Genomic DNA, 14,482 nt, shown 5'->3' on the forward strand with positions numbered 1-14,482 from the left:
GCCTGGATTGGGAACGCAGTTTTATTTACCTAATTATTAATTCTAGTCGAAACGTCATCGTGCGACAAATAAATAGTTCACAGCGAGATCAGTCTTAACGTTGGCCCCTGCGGTGGTAGTGGTAGATGTGGTAGTCGAGGGAGTGCTTGTTCTTGGCCAGCCTGGCGCACACTGGGCACCGGAACGGGCCCTGGTTCTTTCCGTGGATGTTGTCCATGTGGCGTTGCCTGTTGGTGTGGTTGACGAACGCCTTGCCGCACACCCAGCAGGGGAAGCCCTGGCCCTGGCCAAGCTGGCCCTGCGCCTGGCCTGACTCCCTGGCCGCACCCGCCACCTCGTCCTGTCCGTCCTCCCCGCCAAGCAGCACGCCTGCGAAGCGAAAACACGACCAAGGGTCACCGACGTGTCACAAGCACAGTGTCACCACCGCAACGGAGCGCGGGGCAGCGCGGAGCCCAAGCTGGCAAGCAGGCCTAAGCGGAAGAGAAGGACTGCAGGGGGCTGGCTAGACTGCGCTAGGCCCCAAAAAAGCATCACCGGCTAAAAAAGGCAACTGGTGGCAGAGAAATGAAGCAGCAAGCCAGCAGACTTGAGTGTTTAAAAACCTAATCCCTTTCAGCAAATGGAGGTCACTCAACACCGAAGAAGCAGTTGTTATAGTTACGTTTTAATGATAGAAATTGTATTTTAAAACCCAACGCTTACCGAAAGGAGGTGGGCAATGCCTAAAAGATGGGGTTCATACAACTGACCAGTACTGTGTAAATACTCAAAAAGCAAATATATTCAATCATGAAAATACAGAAACAAGAAAGAATACATTAGAACGACTCGGGAAGAGCGTATCTTGTCTTTGACAACATCAGAATTAGTTGTTATCTTATAAATACTACGTAATAATTCTTCGTATGGATTTCATTATACATTATCTTATATCGTGATCACAGCAGAGAGAGTTAAATCAAGAGAGGCATCCACAATGAACGCCAAAATAAATTACATTGAAAACTAACTAAATAAATAAATAACGAACTGGAAACCACCTTCCTCTCACAGCCAGCAGACCACAAAATACTTAAATACTTCAACATCCTTCCCTAAACAAGACAAAAATATTGGTAATACTGTCCCGAATTCCCGACAGAGTAAACACAAGTGCTCAGGGTGAGGGCCGTGAGGGCCGTCAGAGCCGCGAGGGCTGGGGCTCGGCCAGCTCGGCGCGGCTGATGCGTCTGATGTCGTGCTCGGCGCCCAGCATGTGCGCCTGCTGCAGCTCGCGGTAGTCGAGGCTGTCCAGCTGCACGGGGGGCGGCACGTGCTCCAGGCTGGCCGGGACGGCCGGGCCTGCAGGACGCGAGGGCGGACGCGCCCACGGCGACGTGGCCGTCATCGGCGACATCCTGCCCGCCCTGCCCGCCCAGCTGCCCGAGGACGAGGACGGCGACGGCCACGCCCGCTCCACCGCGCCCGCTTGTCCGGGGAGGGGCGGCGGCGAGGGCGAGACGGGGACGCCGCTGCTGCCGCCAGCCGCGCCGCCGCGGTGGTACTTGGACTTGTGGCTCTGCATGCTAGACAGGTTGCGGAACATCTTGCCGCAGTGCGGGCAGCGCGACGCCTGGTTCGGCATGTGCTGGTCCCGGTAGTGGCGGCGCAGGTTGTACGCCGTCATCCAGCGGCCGCACTCGGGGCACTGCGCCGTCTCTGCAAGAAGGCAAGGCAGGCAGCGCCAGGCGCGTCAGCGTCAACGCGAGCCCCAACCCCTCTGCACCACCCACTACCCGCACCGGCCGGGCTCTAACTCTACCCATCATTTGCATCGCATTGCGATGCCCTGCCCGAAGTGAGGGAACCAAAGGAAGTAAAACTGATAGAACAGCCAACTATTCTTAAAATTCTTTATTTTCGTACCACATTACTACAAATACACTGCAACCAGTCAACCGAGACCAAGAATAATAATAAAAAAAAACATGGTTCAGTTATGCAACTTTTGATCATTTAATTAAAAACATCTTGAGAGGCCCAAAAGAGGGCTTACTTACAATGTACATGATATTGGAGCATGAGAAGATGCTCTAATACAACCCGTTATGCTGAGGCAGTAACTATTAATTCAAAGCAGAACCTGCTACCACAGAAGTACTTTAAATAAAATCTAGGTTTCAAAATTATCCACCCAAGGCATCAATCCATACAGAAGACTATATTCAAAACATCACAGGGGAGACAGCTGCAAACCCTCATGGCAAACAGAAAAAACAGAAGAGGATATCATTCTGCTATTGTATAGAAAAGGAACTTCAGAGTGAGCTTGAAAACTGCTCATAAATGCTATCTCACTGGTAAATACCCGTCACAATCAGAATTCAATAACAGAATTACATATTAAACAAATAAAGGTAAGGTATAGACCCACAGTATCGGATTCCAAGGAATGCCTATTGTCCCAGTCTCATATCTGACGAGATCAAACCATTTGCTCAGTGCGCTCAATCATCTTCTACCTTAAATTTTAAGTACATAAATAAAGATGGCACAAAGTCCACAGTGCCTAAAACTAATGACTCAGCAGCAAGCTCAAAAAGACTACTTTACCATCAATATTGTACTATCAAACATTGTAATTAGGTTACATTTGTAAACACAAATATGTTCAGGAAAAGAAATGGAGAGCATATCCTCAATCAGTCAAAAAGCTACATGCAATGAGAGATTTTAGAACATTGAAAATAAATAACACTGTTTGGGTGATCAGTCCACATTAAGCAAATAAACAGCTGCTCCTATACTAATCAGTTAAGTTCCCATTGCTATACTAAATAAGTGGGCAAGGTATCTCAAAACCTAATAACTAATGTAAAAAGGAGATTGAATGAAAAAGAGGTATACAACTCATCATCTATATCCCCATAATTACAACCAATTTCATCAGGCCATCTTATTTGCTGCTAATATGCGTTCAGACATTTCCAATAAAAAATAATCTCAGTCACGACTACAAGATTTCTTAGAATTTCTGCATTTGTCAAAAAGACAGTATATTGGCTAACTAAAATGAGAATCAATTGAAGACGCATAACATTCATAGAAACAGTAAAAATCTACATCTAATCTAAAGAAAGGTACGTTGAAAAAAAATGTTTAAAAATACTGAGCAATAAATTAAATGAAAAGGCAGATTCACTGAGCAGGAAACAATACGACAGGAAAATAACAAGGATGCTAATTGTTAAAGTTCACAGCACCAAACTGTGTATATGGTCGTAATACACAAGTAACAGATTATCAGAAAGAAAACATCAAACAGCATAAACAACAAAATACCCGTTGTTGAAATCCAGCAAAAATGTAAAATCATCCAAGCCAGATGTAGTAATATGAATAACATTCTAAGTGGAATGTTGAGAAAAAATATACGTACAAAACTTTGCCAAACTGTGCAAATGAACATCAGGGCAGTAAAAAATACTAGATCAATATAAATTAAGCGTATACGGTTCATACCTTTAAAAAAGTATCAATTGTTTACTGACTATTAAAAAAAACAGCTGAGAAACATAAATCCTTCAAGTACCACACCTACTACATTGTTAATATCAAATTGGCAATTAAGTTTCTCTTGACAAGCTTGTACCAGTAATAGAAGCTCAATCAGCACAGCCACCACAGTGATCAAATAATGAGAATACAAGGTACTGCCTTTGAAGAAATGCATTCAATAAATTTAGATCACATTGTCACAATCAAATCAAAATGAGACTAACTCAAATTTAATCGGCTTTGTGAATGAATTGGAAAACCCATTTTGATCTCCAAAGAAAAACTTGTAGCCTTGAAATTCACTTAGCATCTACTTATGGGCAAATCTTAAAATCCTAATAGAATGAAAGTAACAAAGAGCAAATCAAAATAGAAAAGACAAAAAAATAACATCTATGGAATTTAAAAAAAGGACGGAAATTGATGGGAAGCACCACCAGAAAATACAGTGCACCACCTTACATGGTCTGCAAAGAAGCAGAAACTGGAGGCAGACAATGAGATTGTTGCTGCTGCTGAAGATGCAGCTGTGAATCTCTCTGATTATCCAAATCATTTCCCCCATCTTGGTCAGACCTCGTCATGTCAATGCTACCATCTTGCTTGCGACGCAGATCAAGCTCAAGCCTCAGTTGGTCCGGATCGAAATGGCCCATTTGCTGATTCAAATGCTGATTGATTTGATGATTGAGTTGCTGGCTTAAATGTTGGTTGAGGTGCTGGTTGATCTGTTGGCTGAGTTGTTGGCCAAATTGGTTCATTTGTGACTCATCCATATGGTCATGACCTGCAACAGCAGCACCACCACCACGCTTCCTCCGGAAATTGCGATGATACAGTGAAAGGTGGTTCTGCAGGGAATTAGAAGTACGGAACGTCTTGGGACAATGAGGGCAGTGACAGCGATGATTAGGCATGTGACGATCCTCCATGTGACGACGTAAGCTTGCCTTCCGCATTGTCTTTCCACAGATATGACAACAGATGTACCGCGTTGCCATGAGGTATGCTGGCCCTGTAACAATTAGCACGCTTTGCTGACTGCTGACAACAAGAAAGACAAACTTAACATAAAGAGTGGGCATAAAACTAAACTATGCGCATGAGGACAGAGGCTGTCATATTGTTTTGAAAGCTTTGCAATTTGTACTTTAATTCAAGAAATTATTATTGAGTGAGCGGATGTGGAGTGTCATTTGATAGGCCTGCCACCACAACAACATATGTGAATTTCAAGCGAACCACTTTTCTTGTTGCACGCTTACTTACCAGCTAGAACAAGGGTGAAATGAGCAACAGAGATTGGTCTATGAGAAATGGTAAGACTAGATCAATGTGGTACAGGTACATTTAATGTCTACATTTAAAAGGAACTAAGGCAAAAGATTTCAGTCTTTTTCTTTTGTTAAGGCAATGGTCGTCTGTTAAGAGCAGCAGCCCCAGTGCTGTCTGCCAGTGCCAGTGTCGTTAGAACGAGCAACTGCTCCAGGTCTGCGCGCTCTGCGCTGCGTGGTGGCGCCGCGAGAGGCCGTCGCTGCGGGTGCGGGGGAGGGCGCTGGTGACGGCGTCGGCTGGGGGTGGGGGTGGCCGAGTCCCTGCGGTCCCTGCGCCGCGGGCACGTCCATGACGGACTGCACGGACTGCATGGCCATCCCCGCAAAGGTCGTGGGGACCGGCTGCACCGGCTGGACAGGCATGATGACCGGCACGGCGGCGGGGCCCAGCGGACCCCCGGGGCCGCACCCCCCGACCGCCGCCGCGGCCGCCGCCACCACCGCGGCCCCGGAGCTCGCCACCAAGGCCGTAAAGTTGCCCCCGGTCCCGGTCGGCGCAGGGCCCGGTGCCGCCACGCCAGGCTGCCGCATTTTCTTGGCGGCCTGCACGAGCTCACGGTGGTACAGCGACAAGTGGTTCGAGAGCGAGTTGGCCGTGCGGAAGGGCTTGTGGCAGTACGGGCACGGGGACGTCTGCACGTTGTCCGAGTGACGGTCCACCATGTGCTTGCGTAGGCTGCCTCTCTTCAGCACCTTGCCGCACAGGTTACAGTTGACGACCACCTTCCAACTCTCTGCAACCACCACAAGCCTGCTTAGTGCCATGCCAGACCACCAGTACAACCCTTGCGCTTGTCGTGTCCCCATCTGGGCCCCCAATGGCCTTTGCACGGGGATGTGAGGATGAGTGCGAATTATTGTATGTTAGAGAAGCTGTGAATGACTCAAGTGACCTATTTCATTGTCCTAAAATGTAAGTGAAATTTTTGAAGCTACTTTGCACATGGCAAACGGTACCTAGCAGAGAAAAAACAAGACACAGAATCGAATTTTTGATTTATTTCTATGAGAAAAATAACTGTGATCTTGTTCGACCAGAACAAACCACGGACAGATTTTTTTTGACATGGTCACAACCAGCCACAATTTTGAAAAAGGATGAAATGATACGAATAATTAGTAATAAAAATCAATAATATATACTGTTTAAGTATCACCAAGCTTTCCCCACAACAACGAAAAGTTTAAAAAACAACCATCGAATTGCAAACATTGTCCTCTTTGGTATTTTTCCATCTTGTAGCTTTGAACATAACTATGGCAAAACAACAACATCATCAAGTCTAACAGTACAAAACTAAACTGTACAAAGTCGAACCATAACAAGATGTCTTAATATGTACATTTGAACAACAAATCACATGATATACATAGGGTATGTTAACATAATTAATCACTGAAGTATTTAGAGAGAGGAAATTGGAAACTGTAATCATTTACAGCAACCAAAATAACAGTTACGTTAAGAAGTTCATAGCAATAATGAACTTCACAAGAAAAGTAAACAGAAAAATACTGAAAAAAATAGGAAAAAAATAACTCTTGCAAACATTAGGTACAGGTGAAAATCTTTACAACCATGAAATAAATACTGTATACAGGTCAAATAAGAATGAAAAAGTATTACCAAGGGCTAATGGTTTACTAAATTAGAAAGTATGAACAGAGTGAAAACAATATAATTCATTACACAGAAGTCCCAAAGATTTGATGTTACAATCGGACACTAATAACAACAACAGTGCCTGACACATTCCTTCACTGATTATGACTGCCACTGGCAGTTCAGTTGAATTGAACGAAGAGGTTTATAAAACAAAAATAGTGGTTGAAGCTCCATTGAACAATTGATTCACTTACTCATCAAAAAAAAAGAAAGAAAAAAAAAGTCACAAATAACAAAATACTGTTGATTGACCTATCACTAACCCTGGAATGAACACGAGGAAGACGACTAGACTACAGATGACCAACTACACTCAACTGTTTACAAAATAACTCAGTCTCGGTGTCCATAAGAAAACTAAGCCCACTCCCCAGCATACAAATCAAGGCGCAAACTCGACAAAAATAAATTAACAAGAGGGGTGGGGAGGGCCGCACGCCGACGGCACGCCCACGGCACGCCGACCGCACGCGAATCGGACACTACCAGTTGAGCAACGTCTGGTACATCGCGGGCTCAAGCCACTCCACGTCGACCAAGACATCGCGCGGCTCGTGGTTGTGCTCGCCCGTGCACTTGACCACCTCAAAGTTGAGCGTCTGGCAGCGCCCCTTGCACTTGGAGCGCCTGTACTCTGAACACTTCCAGATCATCTTGGTCCAGTAGCGGTCCTCCCGGTTGTACACGTGCCCCGCGTAAAACAGCTGGAACCCGCCCTTCCGCGTGCGGCAGTACCGCGCCTCGCGCGCCCCGCCGGCCCCGCCCACCACTAGATCATCGTGGCCCTGGCCGGGGTCGAGGCTGTCCGAACCTACAATAACACAGAGCATAGGCACAGCCATTAGCGCTACACGTGCCACGCCTGCCCGCGCGGCCCAGGCTGCTCGTCCTGGAGGTGCCCCAGCGGCCCCGGCCCCAGGGCGAGGTTGCCCAGATTCAGGTGGCCCTGGCCCTGGCCCTGGCCAACCTGCTCGGACACGGTGCGCAGCGTCGAGAGGAGGTCCTGGCGTTCGCGCCGCTTGCGGATCGTGTCCGTGTGCAGGCCGTGCTCGTGCGCGCCCGAGATGCGCGTCACGCGCCCGTCCAGCGTGTAGCACAGCGCCTTGCAGCGCAGCCGCTGGTAGTCTATGCACCGCCACGTCACCCTGCCGCCCCGGGCCTCCCCTCTATAGTACATGAACTCGTTGAGCACCAGCTGCACGCCGCCCTTGGTGCTGCGAAGGAACTCCAACTGCGTCGGGGGGTCTCCAGCCGCCGCGGCCACGGGGGCCGTGCCTACAAAACACATGGGGAGGGGGTCAACTACACGGCCAAGGCCCTGCCTAGCGGCCCCGGCCGGGCCCCGGCCCTAGCGGCCCTAGCGCACTGGTGGATGGTCCCCTAAGTGAAAGCAGACTGCTGCTGGTTTTGCCGCTCTGACATTTTCTTCTTTATTATTTCGGGCACGGGAGGGTGGCAGTGGGTGTCTGTCACTTTAGTCACTTTGAAGTCAACCGTCTGGCAGCGGCCGCGGCAGCGCAGTCGGAAGTACTCCATGCACTTCCACGCCGACCTGCTGCCCATGCGCGTCTCCTGGTTGTAAATGAAATCGCGGTACACGAGCTGCAAGCCGCCCTTGTTGGTGCGCAGGAAGCGTGCCTCCGAGTCACCTAGAACGCAACGGGGATGGTGTTACAGCGGAGCGGGCGGACGGGGCGGGGCGGGGCAGGGGGCGTCTACAGTGCACACTTAGGACACCCGCAACAGCTTCAGGTACTTGAGGTACTGGGTCTTGATGGTGGCGACGGTGGTGGCGGCCCTCACAGCGAGGCGGCGGCTTCCTGGGCGTTGGTGGAGGCGGACGCGAACGTGTTGTACTGGGGCATCTGCGCGGCGTGGGTGTGCTGACCGCCAGTCACCTTGAGCGTGCCGCGGAACGTGACGCAGCGGCCCGGGCAGCCCGACTTGTAGTACTCGGTGCACGTCCAGTACGTCCGCTCGCCGCGCTGCTCCTTGCAGCCGAACAGGTGGCCGCCCACCAGCAACTGCCGCTTGCCCGTCCGGCTCGCCACGAACGTGTAACCTGGGCAGGGCAGGACCACGCCGTCAGCCAGCGTCAGCACCATTCAGCACACTTTAGCAGCTGGCCTCAGGCTCTGTTCCCTCTCCTTGTTATTCTGAGCGGCTAGTTTTGGTGGGCCGTCGACGACAGCTAGGCTAGGTCGTCATCGTCAAGGTCGTTATCTCTGTCATGGTCATGACTGACTTCGCGAGGGGGAGGAAAAAATGCTGCCACGAGACAATTATCCCGAGCAACACATTTAATTCCAAATAAGGATACAATGCTGACTTGAGGAGAGGGGGAAACCAAAGCGGCCTACCCCAACCTGAGCATCCAGTGTTTTAGCACTGTACAATTATGACAATGATTCAAATAATTTTAAATGTAAACATGTTGCCATAAAAACGCATGAACAGCAATGCCAAAATTTTTACACTTGTCGTGTTACAATTGCTATGGCAATAGGCACATTGTCAATAAACAAAATCTTATAAAATAAAGAAAACTCTCTGGACAGCATTTCAATAAAAGATGTGATTTTCGGAAGGCCCAACACTACTAGGTGGTAGGTGAGTATGAGGAAAATTATTGGGGAAAATATTGTGTCCAATGGTAGTACACCTTGCTTTGCAACACTGTCGATTAATTTCTGAGCAAGTCCAATAAATACGTTCCCCAGTCCGGCTTCGGCTGTTGATGTGGAAAACAAAGCCGTTGTAAATTAACTTGTTTTTGCAACGAGTACTACCTGCAAATGAAAACACAACTTGTGTTATACTAACTGTGGGACAACAGTTTGAAGTCTACTGTTGGTGGTGGTGCCTTGTAATATGAAGGAAATTTAGAAGAAAAAAAAAGGGAGAAAGAGAAGACTCCAACAAGAGGAATCAGCAAAAGATATTCAAGTATAATCATGTGGACCATGGTTATGCAGCAGTCCAAAGAGCTTTAGTGTCTTTCTTTTGTCTACGATGCAGCGAGCTTGACAGAGATGATCCTCAGCTGAAACACACTTCCAGTAAATCAGGCCTTTTTTTGTTCTGTTGTATTTTTTGTAGAGGTAGCCTTCATGCAGCAGCCGTGTGTTTCTTCCAAAAGAATGGATCCAATATCGATCTAGCACAGAAATTAAAGCTATGACTAACAAAAACAACTCAAAGACAAATCATTTCTTAATAACACACTGTTGAAATTACAGGCATAAATCTTTGAAGAAGTTATTGAATTTTAAGGCTATCTTCACATTTGAACAGAACACTATGAAAGCATACCTTCATTCTTAGGCAATAATCCTCCAAACTCCACAGCCTCTCCTAAGGAACCAACGCCTGAACTTCTGTTGCGTAGTCCATAACTACCTCCCTCACCTACATTTGCAAACAAACATTTAACACATTTCTATTACATAATGAAATTGTGTCAACAAGAAATCAAGGCCGTACATCAGCAAAATCTTACAATATCATACATGTTACAAATCTTACATCATACAAAGTTCCACTTAATACCAAAGGTGATAAGGCTGTCCCATTTTAACAGAACTTTTTAAACTTGATTCCCTTCAGAGAAATGTTTAGGGCATCACAAATCTGTTGTTCTTGTTCTACCCCTAACTATGAGTATGTGGTTGGCAAAGTTTCAATAGAATTATTGAAAATGTGACAGATTGCACAGAAATATATGAAAATTATTTCAACCAATTATATTAATGGATATACTTTCAGTCTCAAAGTAGATAGTGTTTTTCCTCATGCGCATAGCAGCCCTAACATGGCAGCAGAGCCATGATATAGAGAAAATATTAGGTTAAGAAGACACTTACCATAAAAAAAGATGTTAAAAATTCGTTGTATTCCATTGACGTTATCACAACACCACTCCTCTTCATAGTCATCAGAAAAATATGTACCTCTATCAAGTATAGCACAGATGCTTAGCAAAAGTGTGTCCAAACATGCACTGTAGACAGCCCCCTACACCTCACCGCAATGCGGATGACTAACAATCATGCAGCAAACAAAGGCACTTTGCCAGACAGATCCATAAACTGGCAATGCATGGAGTTCAGGGTTAGAAAACAGCTCTAATATTCCATCCCCAACCATACCATTTGTTCGAGATAAATACAAATTAGGAAATTAACAACTGGACAGTACCATGAATTTAAGGGTACAAAAAAATCCCTATTTCTATTGAGACTAAAATACACGAATGTGGTCAAAACAAATGCCATGGTTGTGATGAAAAAAAATAATCCTTAACTACCACTGCCTTCCATGCAATCGAAAACATTATTGAGCTGACATGATGGTAAAATCAATAGATATAAAATTCTGACTAGTTGACAAATTTTTATGTTCTTTAAGTAATTAAATATTTTATGACTTATCTGTAATAATTATTAAAATGCCCTGAAATAACAATCAATAAATTTTCTCTAGTTCAAAATAGATTTGAACAAATAATCAACGATGCCTTCCTGAAAGTAAACCTTCATATGAAATAGAAGGTGACACAATAAAATGAACAAGGGAAACAGAACAATGTCTAATGCAATTCGATGGCGGCAAAATTGTACAATAGCAAGTGATGCGAATGAATGCCTAAAATGTATACTGTATAATGTCTTTCAGTACTGAGTCTTCTTTGTGCATTCTCTCCTGTCACAAAACTCTAAAGAGCTTCAGAGACAATCAACTGTCCAAGTGCTGCTCAAAATGATTCCAAGTCGAAGTCTATCTTCTACAGATAAGGCATGAGAATGAGATGTCACGAGCTTCTCTTGTCAGGTTCAAATTGGGCAACAGGCCGGGGTAGGCACATATGACAAAGACACCACCAACCCTCCGCTCACTCAATAACAAGGGTTGTACCATTCTAATGACATATGACAGACCAACAGCAAAACTATGTAATGGGGAACGAACCATCAACCAGCTTGCTTGACCAACAAACATGCTGCAGCATTTGGCAGCAGGAAGATGCAAGGCAACTTCAGAATAGTGAAAAATGACTGTTACTTTTGATATTGAAGAAAAGTTTACATTACTATGCATCTGCCTGCTGTCATATGGCAGTGATAAAAAGATGTCAAGTACCACCCTACTATTTGTTTTGACCACATGCGAGTACATTTTAGCAAATTTATGGCAATAGTTGGGTTGATGGGAGAGAAGGAATTTGCCAGATTATACCTGTCTGAATTAAGTATCTATGGCTTCCTCTCTGGCATGCAAGGTACAATAATGGGCAAGAAATTGGTCAAAAAGTTAGTCAAAATACTAAGAAAGGAAGCCCTAAAATTTGAAATTGAAATTTTAACTACAACCTGCTCAGTCGAAGCATCAAAGCCATCATCATCACTATTGAACATTGAACCCAGGAATTTACAAAATAAATGTGATGCCGATGCATTGACTATGAGCAATTTAACAGTGCTCACACTGTGGCATTGACAAATTTTATGTCCACCAAAATGAGATAGAGGAAAATATTTTAACTTCCCAGAAGTTCATTATGCCACTGTGTGTTCTCTTTTATAAATATGGGGATAAATAATGTTGTTCTTTTCCCTACCTTGACCTCCATCTTGTCCCATGTTGCCATCCTTCATTCCAGGTAGTCCAACGAAGTTTCCAAGTCCTATAAAAAAAGGTATTTCCATTACATAAATTAAATGTTGGGTAAAAAAAGGCAGGTTTAAAAAAAGTATTGATGTCATAATTCTTTTTATTGTTGCTGTTATTATTACCTGCCAAGTTTCCTTTGTGACCATCAGCACCACTTAAAAGTTGTTGAACTAGAGGATCATGACCAACTGAATCATCTGCCATCATATCCAGACCGTCTTCTGATTCATCATAGTCTTGTGGTTCCATTTTGGGGTTCATCATATTCATAAAATCATTGCCATCTTGAATAGCCTGGTCATTTGCTGAGCTTTCTGGGGGTGTCTGAGGAGTTACATCAACTAATTGAGAAGGGGTGTTGGGAGCAGAGGTAGAAGGTAGAGTGGGAGCTTCAGATCTTTTGCGCTTAGGTGGTGGATGTGTTGACGTATCTTGTGGTAAAGAATGTGTTCTTGAGGGTGCTGAATTTGATGAAGTTTTGTTTACAGGGGGCTCAGCTGAGTCCTGAACATAAGAAACAGTTTTAAAATTGTCAATAATTGCAATACATTAATTAATTTGCAGCTTAAATGTTGATTTGATGGGTACCTTATTAGAGTCACTTCCTGTGAGACCTTTAATTTGTAACATTTCAGCTGTTTTTAGGAACATAGTTAATTCTTCTTGCCTAACATTAACCTCTCCCCGATACATGAACTGAAGTAATGCCTCCAATTCTTTATAACCCGTGTCTTTCAATATCACAATTGGATGTTTACATGGATTGACCTGCAAGCAAAGATTCTAGTTAATAAACCTATTCTAAAACCCATCAAAGCAGTACAATAATGTAAAAATGGTGTATTGGCCTTACTTTGAATAAGTCTTTAAAGTAAGGACTGCACACAGATAAAACCATTTTGTGTGCTTGGACAAATTTTCCTTCAGCAGCTAACGTAACATCCACTAAGTCTTCTCCCAGGAGCAAGTCATGGAAACCTGCTGTTAGGTTGTTGTGGAAATTATTCCACCTAAGGGAGAACTGCTCAGCATCTATCGAAGTCATGTTTCTAGTATCTGAAATTTGAACAATATTATTAATACATAACATCAGGAAATTCGCTCAACAATGAAGGGCCACACAAAAGAAAGGTCTAAGCAGGAAGCAAATTCAGAGTCTCTTCAGTGGGGATTTGGAAAATGCTTGTAGAAATCTTCCCCCAACCATTGAGTGAAATTAACATCTGCCAGGAAAATCCCCCCGAGTAGAAGCAGCAATTCGCTAAGGGACGGGACGACGGGACGCCACAAGACAAGGGCTAAACAGGACGATTTACACAACATGGCTACCGGCTAGGAGGCAGTTCTCATGGGCTGGACTTTCATAAAAACAAGCTGAGACTACCACCAGATCTCTCAGCTCAGCTAGGGGCGTGGCTTAAACGAGAAAGGGAAATCTGTCAGATCTGTGAGCCAGGCTCATGACGATTCAGAACTGAACGGAGGTCCGGAGTCAATGATTCAGTCCAGCCAGACAGCCTTACGACAACAGCACGCTAGAAGACAACGGCCCGGCCCAGAACCGACGCCACCGGTTGGGTGGGGCTGAGGCTAAACCCGCACTTTAAGGTAAGAGCTCCACAAAAAGTCCACTGGTAACTAACGCCCCACTTCCAACGACAAGGCGCCGCGCGACCGGCAAAGACACTAACCACTAAAAGAAAAGAAGTTTGATAAGCGCACCTCACAGGACGCGAACGAGAACGCGGCAAAGGAGACAGATCCTGCGCGCCGCTTCCTCCTCTCCTCCGTCGTCACGCTCGCCTCTGGCACTCCTCTTCTATCTCAGTCGGTTCCTTGGGTTACGGGTGGTGCCGGCCAAAACTCCAACGTAAAAACGGCAACTTTCTTTTCAAATTTAGGGCGAAAACGTCTTCATGTCTCTGGAGGCTTTGTCATTTCGTCGGAGAGAAGATGGACGCTGTCGTCTCGCAAGCCGCTTCTGCTAGTTCCGGACTCGCCGCAGCGCCGCGCCACTGTCGCGTGTGAGCGGCAGGGGAAACGCAACCAACGCAACGCGCCACCGATCGACGCGCGAAGGACGCCGCAAGTTCGAACTTCGAACACCGCGGACAAAGACTCGTCCTTCCCAACACGCACTCGCAACTGGCGCGGAGTGAAAATCACGCGTCACTCAAAACTGTTCCTCTGCGGTCGATGGAACATGATGCAACTTGATGTAACATGTTGGTAGCACTTCATCCCCGCGAGGCTGCCCGTCTCTTCGCAGCCA

The 14,482-nt window shown here is 45.7% G+C and overlaps 1 protein-coding gene across 12 annotated transcripts; it reads right to left on the minus strand.

Moving 5' to 3' along the window:
- Positions 1-5: 5 nt before the first annotated feature.
- LOC117653046 (protein tramtrack, alpha isoform-like) lies at positions 6-14,216 on the minus strand. 12 transcript variants are annotated; one of them, XM_034398390.1, is made up of 8 exons: positions 13,933-14,214; positions 13,064-13,266; positions 12,799-12,978; positions 12,333-12,714; positions 12,158-12,223; positions 9,853-9,948; positions 9,503-9,697; positions 8,795-9,329 (listed from the first exon to the last, which is right to left on the minus strand). In XM_034398390.1, the coding sequence occupies exons 2-8, from the start codon at positions 13,253-13,255 to the stop codon at positions 9,103-9,105; spliced, it is 1,338 nt and encodes a 445-aa protein (XP_034254281.1). In that variant the 5' UTR covers positions 13,256-13,266; positions 13,933-14,214; the 3' UTR covers positions 8,795-9,102. The 12 variants fall into 12 exon arrangements, with proteins under 12 accessions (XP_034254288.1, XP_034254278.1, XP_034254279.1 ...); XM_034398387.1 differs by lacking the exons at positions 8,795-9,329; positions 9,503-9,697 and adding an exon at positions 1,882-4,555 and having other exon boundaries at positions 13,933-14,216; XM_034398388.1 differs by lacking the exons at positions 8,795-9,329; positions 9,503-9,697 and adding an exon at positions 1,882-4,555 and having other exon boundaries at positions 13,902-14,216.
- Between the last annotated feature and the right edge of the window lie 266 nt (positions 14,217-14,482).

This window comes from Thrips palmi, unplaced genomic scaffold (assembly GCF_012932325.1).
Source record: "Thrips palmi isolate BJ-2018 unplaced genomic scaffold, TpBJ-2018v1 HiC_scaffold_8, whole genome shotgun sequence".
Lineage (NCBI taxonomy): Eukaryota > Metazoa > Arthropoda > Insecta > Thysanoptera > Thripidae > Thrips > Thrips palmi.